The sequence below is a fragment of the Gopherus evgoodei genome, chromosome 9, assembly GCF_007399415.2.
Source record: "Gopherus evgoodei ecotype Sinaloan lineage chromosome 9, rGopEvg1_v1.p, whole genome shotgun sequence".
In the NCBI taxonomy this organism is placed as follows: Eukaryota; Metazoa; Chordata; order Testudines; family Testudinidae; genus Gopherus; species Gopherus evgoodei.
In genome coordinates this window covers 38,646,688-38,656,163 of record NC_044330.1, presented here as the reverse complement: position 1 = coordinate 38,656,163, position 9,476 = coordinate 38,646,688, and the positions used below count along the sequence as shown (strand labels likewise).

At 45.6% G+C, this 9,476-nt stretch overlaps 1 protein-coding gene across 1 annotated transcript in view; it reads left to right on the top strand.

The window, feature by feature from the left end:
* Window positions 1-1,166: 1,166 nt before the first annotated feature.
* The window catches only part of SGPP2 (sphingosine-1-phosphate phosphatase 2), a 77,433-nt gene continuing 69,123 nt past the window's right edge, over window positions 1,167-9,476 (top strand). The window contains exon 1 of the mRNA XM_030576547.1: window positions 1,167-1,367. Within this exon, the coding sequence (XP_030432407.1) occupies window positions 1,179-1,367 (189 nt within the window). The 5' untranslated portion in view covers window positions 1,167-1,178. The remainder of the gene's footprint in view (window positions 1,368-9,476) is intronic.

Genomic DNA, 9,476 nt, shown 5'->3' with positions numbered 1-9,476 from the left:
GGAGTGGGAGGTTGTCTCATCTGTGTGGATAGGAGAGTGAGGAGTGAAGATCAGCACTGACAGAAGTGAGAGGGGGTGCATGTACCTGTGGGCGGGGAGAGGCACTGGGGTTCAGAGGGTGTAGAATGGCTGGGGCTGACAGGGCCAGCCACTGGTGTTCAGAAGAGCACACGCAGGTGTGTGGGGAGGAAGGTGGAAAGATGGGAGAGCACACGTATACCTGTGCACTGGGGTGAGGCTCAGAGCAGTGCACACACCCCAGGGTCAGGGACAGGCGCTCGCAGGGGTGCACCCACCCCAGGGCCGGGGATGGGGGCTCGCAGGGGCGCACAAACCCCAGTGCTGGGAATAGGGGCTCGGAGGGGCGCACACACCCCGGGGTCTGGGACGGGGGCTCGGAGGGGCGCGCACACACCCGAATCTGGGACAGGGGCAGGAGTGAGATGGGCTCACAGGGGCGCACACACCCTGGTATCGGGGATAGGGGCTCGCAGGGGCGCACCCACCCTGGTACTGGGGACAGGGGCTCAGAAGGGCACACACACCCCATGGGGGTGGGCACGGGGGCTCAGAGAGGCACACACACCCCAGTGCCGGAGCCAGGGGCTCACAGGGGCGCACACACCCTGGTATCGGGGATAGGGGCTCGCAGGGGCGCACCCACCCTGGTACTGGGGACAGGGACTCAGAAGGGCACGCACACCCCATAGGGATAGGGGCTCGGGGGGGCGCACACACCCCAGTGCCAGGGACAGATGCTCGCAGGGGCGCACATACCTTGGAGTCTGGAACGGGCGCTCGCAGGGGCGCACGCACCCTGGTACCTGGGATAGGGGCTCATAGGGGCGCACTCATCCTGGTACTGGGGACAGGGGCTCAGAAGGGCACACACACCCCATGGGGGTGGGCACGGGGGCTCAGAGGGGCGCACACACCGCAGTGCAGGGGCCGGGGGCTCGCAGGGGCGCCCTGCCCGCTGTCTGAACCAGCGGCGCGGGCGCTGACGCCTGTGCAGAGCCCGACGGGGCTGGCACGCCGCGATCGGCCCTGTAGCCGGGCGTGGGAGGCCCACCTGCGCGGGGCGGAGCTCGGGCCGGGGCAGGCGGCTGCACCTGTTCCGTGACCCGCGGCCGCCGGCCGGGGCGCGCAGACAGCTCAGGCGCTCGCTTCCCTGGAGCATGGCCCAGGTGCTGCGCAGCTCCCAGCTCGTCGCCCGCTTCCAGCGCTGCTGCGGGCTCTTCCCCGCCGCGGAGGAAGGAGCTGGCGATGGGGACCATGTCCTGGCCCGGGACACCTGCCCCCGGGGAAGCCCCGCCCGGCAGCGGCTGCCAGAGGCCAACGGTGTGAAGAGCAGCCCCCAGCCGCAGGTAACTCCCCAGCCAGGCACCAGGGAAGCCCCCGCCCCAGCCGCAGGTAACTAACTCCCCAGCCAGGCACTAGGAAGCCCCAGCCCCAGCCGCAGGTAACTCCCAAGCTAGGCACCTGGGAAGCCCCCGCCCCCGCCCCAGCCCGGCAGGCTCAGCAGCGTCTTCTCATCCCCCCTCTACCCGCACTTCCCCTAGTGGGGTAAAGGGGACCGGGGACGGTTCCCATTACCACCTCCCCCGTTTCCCGGTGCATTAGTGGCTTTGGGATATTTATGGGTTTCTGTATTCCCCCATCTCACTTCTCTTGCAATCTGGGGGGAGGGGAGTGTTTCACTGATCTCATTCTCTGCTTTCCCTTCCTTACTCCGGAGTCCAAAGAGCGTGAGAGGGGGAGGGGGACCCTGTACCCTTAGGGGAATTCCTTAATAACCTTGTGCTGTTAGAAGGTACTTTATTCTTGTGTAGGTGGATGCAGAAATTCATTGTGATTTAAAAGGGTGAAGCTTTACTGAGGGCCTGGGAACTTTGGAAAGGGGCCCTGAGGGACTGTAGGGGTCACTAAAAGCAAGAGTGAGTCAGATAGTTAGAAAATGAAATTTCAAATGAAAGTGAAAGAGGTTCTGGTGGTGTTTCCATTGTCTGATCAGTTCTACTTTACACACACTGATACCAAAGGGTGTAACCTCTTTAAATCTTGCAGTCGCATTCATTTTGGCAGCCCCCTTGAACTCAGTGGGGCTCTGTGTGGGCATAAAGGCTCTCCGTATGGATCCAGTTATTGAATCAGGGCCTAAGATTGCAATTGTTAGACTAAAAAAAGAGACCTTTTTGTACCCTTCCTATAAACTTACCTGGAGAAACAGGTGGTGAATTTGCAAGTGGATGGAAAACAATGTGAGGAAAAAAATCACAATTATTCAAGCTTGAGTAAATCAAGGAGGGGCACATGGGAAGATTTTTAATTTACCAATACAGACACTGTTAGGAAGAACCTTCAGCTTTCACTTAGCCAAAGTCAATGGGAGTTATGACAGGCCTAAGCTTGCAGGATCAGGCTCTTTGTACAACAACTGAAATTTGCTTTTTAATATTTCTCTCAGTGACTTAGTTTTGTACATATGAGGTAAAACTGTCATTTGACTCTTGCAGTCACTAGCTACCCAGACAAAAGTACATATTAAACCTTGTATAATTGTTGCAAACTACTTTCTAAATCAAAATAAACTTTATTCTTATAATTTGCTAGGTCTGTTTATGCTAGTGACTTTCAAAAACAAGCATGAGTAAATGAATTTGACATCTGAAATTGTATGATCAGATTCTTAGTTGATTCCAACCTAGAGTTTAGATTTGCATTCATGATTTGCTTTCTTGTGTTTATGCTGTTATTTGTTGCCATGGACAGGGCTAATGTTCTAGTAATACAAACTGATCAAAGACAGCAGTGACTTCTGTACAGCTCAAAGCAGAAAATGAGACCAGTGCTGTCTGTGTACAAACTGCAAAACAGATGGAATGCTGGCTGGCTATGTCTGAACAAATAGAAAGGTTGTGGCACTTGCTGCTGGTGGGATTCCCCCCGAAGAAGCCTCAAATGTGGAAAAGTTGAAGGATGTACTAAAATGTAAAAAGTTCCCCTGAAGTGCCACTTCCTGAAATTAAGGTGGTAATAGTGCCTATGCTTAGATCACGGGGTTATTGATGAATCTGAAGCTTCAAATCACCTAAGGATACTGCTGTTTATAAAACTAGTCTGGTTTTCGTTTTATCAATTTTTTTAAAGATATGAAGAAAATATCATTTGTGGAGCATGGCCAAGGTTGTCAGTTTATGTCAGAAGAAGGAAAGGTGGATAACAAGGAAAAGTACTGGGGATGTTATAGAGAAAAAGTGGTGTTGGGAAAGGAAACAAATATAGCTGGTTTCTGTGTAGAAGTTAGAAAGATACCATGGCCAGATCCTCAGCTGGTGTGAACTGTATTGACTTCAATGAAGTCAATACAGTGATGCAAATTTACATGGCAGAGGATCTGACCCCATAAGTAAGAGGATGTCTATCAGGTCAAAAAGCCAGTCATTGATATATAGATATACGATAAATGTTAAGCAGGTGGGGGATGGGGAGAACAGAATAGAACGTAAATAAAGTTTTCGTCTAAACACAAAGTTGTACCAGTTTAACTAAAGGTGTGATTTTTAAACATTTCGCTAAATCAGTGCAACTTTGTGTAGACACATCAGTCTAAACCTGGCTTATATTTGTTTTGCTTGCTCCTGTAAATTCATTCAACCTAAATGGATATTGATTTTACAATTGGTTAAAAGTCTCTCAGCACGGGAGTTTTCTTCAACTAAATTGGTTGAATTAAACTAGCGCAAATGTGTGTATACACAATCCCTAATAGTGATAGCCAGAAAAGGGAACTAAAGAGCTGGAGCGGGGATAGATGACAAATTTTAGAGGAGAATTTTTAAAGTAAAAATCAGAGTGATGACTTCATAATTAAAAATAAAGCCTGAGTCAATGAGGTGCACAGCACTAACTAGGGAGACTAATTCAAGAAGTTATTTGTAAGTTCTTATTCCAATTCTAAATTTAAAAGAAGCATTCTGAGGAGAGATGTTGTCTAAGTTACCTTAATTTTTAAGAAGGCTGTTGTCTCCCTCCAACTATTATTATAATTGAGAGACATTGATACTCCTGTTGCTTCTAGACCCCTTCTAGGTTGCAGCCAGCAAAAACTTCCTAAGGTCACTGAGCAAGACTGATACAACTCACTAGAGGTCTCCATTGGAGTAGCTACAATGCCGCTAACCCCAAAGTGTAATTAGTCTACGTTAGTCAGCTCTGTCCATTATGAGTGTGGCTGCATACAGGTTGTGCTTTCCTTGCTCTTCCTTATCTTGGCCAAGCAAGAAAAGCACAGAAGTATTGAAATTTACAATGTACGTATTTAGTCTTATGCATTTGTATTATCTCACACACAAAGTTCAGGAAGAGCATGGTGCAGGGTGCATATACAGTTTTCATAACTTGCTTATCTCCCATTGCATCAAAATGGATTTGTTACAGGTCATTCAGGAAGGGCAGGGTGTGTACTTGGAGTTGTAATCCTTCAAGCTCAGCTCACAAAATAAATTCACCCACCTGAAATTGTGCAAGTGTTCCAAGTATGCTCACTCATGTTCTTAGTTCTTTGGGCTTAGCTTCCTTTCACTGGGGTCTAAATATGTGGGGTCTGCTGTTTCTCCCTGCATGGCTTTTCTTCCTAGAGGCTTCTTGCACTCAGCTCCCCTTTTGAAGACCTCAGCTACCCCATTGGTCTCTGCTAGGCTCTTTCTCGACTGGAGGGTCAGGAAGACTCACTCATGGTACTCTTCCAAGTCTGCTCCCTTGTAATGCCAAATAGTCTGCAGTTACAGTAAATTATGCAGAGCTTTATAATAGGATCCTCCCTTCCAGAAATAGTTAATACAGAGAAAGTTACTTTAAATGTCAAAAAAAGTTTTATAACTATCTTGACATTTAAAATAATTGGTTTTCTGAGTTAATACACACCAACATGAATGGATCAGTTCACCCCTCTGACATTGTTTCAGATTCTGAAACAAACAATGATAGAGGAAGGATAACATGGTGGTTAGGATACTATCCTGAAATGTAGAAGACCAGGGTTCAATTCCCTGCTTTGCTACAGTCTGTGTGAGACTTTGGCCAAGTCTCATTTTTTTTTCTTTTGGGTACATCACCTCACCATCTGTACTATGGGGCTAATAGTACTTCCCAGCCTTGCAGAAGTGTTATGAAGATAAATACCTAAAGATGGATGTGGTCTTTGGAAGGGATTGGAAGAGATGAGGAGCTTTAGTAATAGAGGTGCTTAAACATTTCCTATGATCACGTCTACACTACTGCTTAAGTCACTCTAACTTATGTTGCTCAGGGATATGAAAAAGCCCCTCCCCCAAGCTACACAAGTTTTGCACTGTTCACACTGGCACTGACACTCTACAAATGACATAGCTTCTGCTTCTTGTCAAGGTGGAGTAATTATGCCGACAGGAGAATGTGCTCTCATTGGCATAGTGCATCTTCCCCAGAAGCGCTATTGTGGTGCAGCTGCGCTGATGTAGCACTGTAGTGTAGACTTGCCCCTAGTCTTGATTACATTGGGGCCAACCAACCTTTAATAGTTCCTGATTTCCTGAACTTCTTTGTGGTTTTAGTGTAACAGACTAACTGAGGATTCATTTCTGAATTTTTTTGCTTGTAGGGAGTTTAGTCATGAGATTTTCTGAAGTCTCTGGCAGTTGAACACAAAAACATTACACAATCCTCTGAAAAACTTGCCCCATGTTATTTTTGCAAGTAAGTGTTCAGATTCCAAATCAAACGGAGGCTCTAGACAAACCAACTGCATTTTAAAATAAGGTTCCCTTTGCTTACCAACGGTGTCCCAATTTCTGGATGATTCTTTCTTCTGTAGATAAGCTCAGATAAAATTCTTCCTACATTTCTTGTAAGTTATATTTCTCACATATCTCTAAATTATTGTTATAAATGTCCCCAATAAATGGTTTGAATGAATGATGTCTTAACATTTCAACAGATGCTCAAGGGCATCTCATTGAACTCTGGAAGGATATCTATATTTACTCTGTAGATACATTAATTGTCTAAGGGACTCCTGACTGGTATAACATTTCCATATTGGTAGCAGCCTGTCTGTCCTTTTTTTTTTTTTTTTTGGCAAGTGAATATAGTGCTGACCTCTGATAAAGCTATATCTCTTAGTAGGGGTCTCGTAAGTAGACGTTAGTATAGATGAAATCTGTCCATAGCTGGAATGGGCTAGGAGAAATTGCACATCTGTTAATCCTAGATGCATTGACTACTTGCAGACTAAGATATTGCTTAATGTAAAGGTAGCTGGATTATGTTTTGGAATCTGAAATGCCTTTTTTTTTTTTAAACACACAATAGATTTTTAGCCTCTGTCCTCCCCCAATATATTTCCTTACCCTTTTGAAATTCAAACAGATACTTTGCTATATAAGGTCTTATTTCATGATGGGCTTTCAGGCCTCAAATGTGGCACTTTTTCTCGCCATCAGCAAAACAGGAACAAAGAAAAACTCCCCTAGCTGGATAGGGCAAAGAGATACAATTGCTGTAATTTAGTCCACATTTTTAAAAAACAGCCTCAGATTTGAGTGTGCTTCTTGAGAGACCTGGTGTCTGATTCCCACCCCCCGCCCCTTGAGGGGCTGCTGAGCACCTACAGATTAGTACTGCTGAAAATTGGGGGCCTAAGCTATCTATTCATCCTTTCCTTTCTGGCTATTGTCAACCCACTGTGTCTCCTTAGGAAACTTGTCCCTTTGGTATGTACCTAATTTTTGTTCTCATCAAGTTTGGTGGTTCCATTGTTTCTGTGGAAAGCCGCTGTTATGGGAAGTTTTAATCATGCAGAATAAGGTGAGAGGGTCCCTTAGGTAACTTGGGCCAGTCCTATGGAGGACTTTGAACATGAGGATTGAAGTCTTGAATTGCATCTAAGATTCTTCAAGGGGAGTATGTGTGTAACAATTCCCTGGAGGGGTTGTCAGTGGGCACTGAATACAGGACCTTTAGTTCCAAAGCACAGACCTCTATGACTTGAGTTAAGATTAAATTTGTTAGTTGGGACCAGCCATAGGTAGCTATCCTCTGTGGACCAGCCACAAAGTCAGACTACCAAGCACTGGTAACAATGGCAAGTATATGGTAATCTAAAACTTTACTGAAGGGTGGACTCATCACAGTCAGCACTGCCAGGGCCATTGTTCATCTTCTTGCCTGTCTTTGAACACCATTGTCTTCTCATCCTAACACCATATCTGTAGTCCTGGAATCCTGGCAACGATTACAGCAGGCATTGCTAGTGGAGGAGGTAAGTTGCTTGGCTCTGTAATTTTACTGAATGTCTTAATCTTTTATGTTTGTTTTCTGCCTTGTAACTGAATTAATGGTTTCTCATATGTCATTCTCCCCCCATATTCCAGAGATTCACAGAAATGGATTATACAGAATGGGTATAGAGGAATAAGGACCTCCTTGGGAAAGTCATCTGACCCCAACAAGTTACTCTTTTCTCCTTGCTAGATGTGGTAATGGTCCCTACAAGACACTTACTACTCATCTTGGGAAGGATTGCGGAGTGCTAGAGTCTCACCTGCTGGTAAGACTGAGATCTAGGATTTCTTAAGGTTGGGTGGATAGTGTTGTTTAAACATGTACAAGTTGCACCAGGCTTAATTAAAATCTGCAAAGAACAATTTAGCTTAATCTGATGCAAAACCCTTTGTAGGAAACACCTGTTTAAAATGATTCTGTGTAGCTTGCATATTTAAATCTACCTACACTAGCTAAATTTAAATCCAGGTTTAAACCTAAATAAAATTTACATATAGGGATTTGCGCTGGTTTAAAAATGGTTTAGTTTATCTGGCGCAACTATGTGTAGGTCATTGTTTAGTGACAGTTTTGTTGTTTGTCTTACTGGAGGTTGCTATGTTCCTTCTGTTTTTCTGAAAGGTGTCTGGGATGTGTAAATTGCTGCAGTCAGTTACCTGATGTCTACCAGTTCTGATTCATATTAAGTTTTTAATGTTGCAATATCAAACTACATTCTCTCGTTTCCTGCCCTCTTTTATGTAGTATATAAGAGGAGTCTAATCAATGTCATTTTTCATTTTACAGGAGAAGATAATACCATGGCTTTCACCAGTCCAATTATACTGTATTAAAATATGCATTAAAAACATTTGCATGGCATTCCGTGGTCTGTTTCCAATAAGCCCTGTTCAGTGATGACAGAGTTCCTTGGTTAGGATTAGCCTGTTTAAAAGGGGGAAAGAAGCTGCTGTATGGAGAAGATGATACAATGCTCTAAGCATCAGGGGAAGGAACTGGGAGGCTCAGTTACAACAGTGCACCTGCAATGCCAGTTTTTCTTGAACCTGGCAGCATACTGATGTGTAGTGAATTGATGTATTGTTAAGCCTTGATGAAGGTGCACTCAGTGCTAATGGCAGAACTGTTTAGTTATGAGCACTCCTGGATGTGAAGGGTCTAGCCACCTTTGCAGGTGCCTGAATTTGTGGTTCTAATAGCATCTCTTCAGTGTTGAAAGATCATTAGGGTCTCTAGACAGTAGGTAGATAACTCAGTACTGACAGTGGGTGCTAACTGCTGCTCTCTTGGCCTCAGTGACACTTCCTATAACTTTTTGAATCAGTTTGGGCTGGTCTATACTAGCAACTAATGATGATGCTAAGAGTGAAGGAACGACTTGCTTCCAGTGATGCTGGAACAGTTTTTATAGTGGGAGTGCTGAGAGCCATTGAAACAAACCGTAAATCCTGTATATAATGGAAACCACTTCAAGCCAGGGGGTGCTGCAGCACTCTTAGGCCTGGTCTACACTATGCTTTTAAACCAATTTTAGCAGCGTTAAATCTATTTAACCCTGCACCCGTCCACACAACGAGGCCCTTTATATCGATATAAAGGGCTCTTAAAACCGATTTCTGTACTCCTCCCGATGAGGGGAGTAGCACTGAAATCGGTATTACCATGTCGGATTAGGGTTAGTGTGGCCACAAATCGATGGTATTGGCCTCCGGGCGGTATCCCACAGTGCATCATTGTGACCACTCTGGAAAGCGATCTGAACTCGGATGCACTGGCCAGGTAGACAGGAAAAGCCCCACGAACTTTTGAATTTCATTTCCTGTTTGCCCAGCGTGGAGCGCTGATCAGCACGGGTGGCCATGCAGTCCCAAATCCAAAAAGAGCTCCAGCATGGACCATACGGGAGATACTGGATCTGATCGCTGTATGGAGAGACAAATCTGTTCTATCGCAGCTCTGTTACAGAAGATGAAATGAGAAAGCATTTGAAAAAATCTCCAGGCTATGACACAGAGTCCACAGCACAGTGCGACAAGCATAACTGAAGGCCAAAGAATCAAATGGACGCTCATGGAGGGAGGGAGGGATGGAGGGTGTACTGAGGACTCCAGCTATCCCACAGTCCCCGCAGTCTCCAAAAAGCATTTGCATTC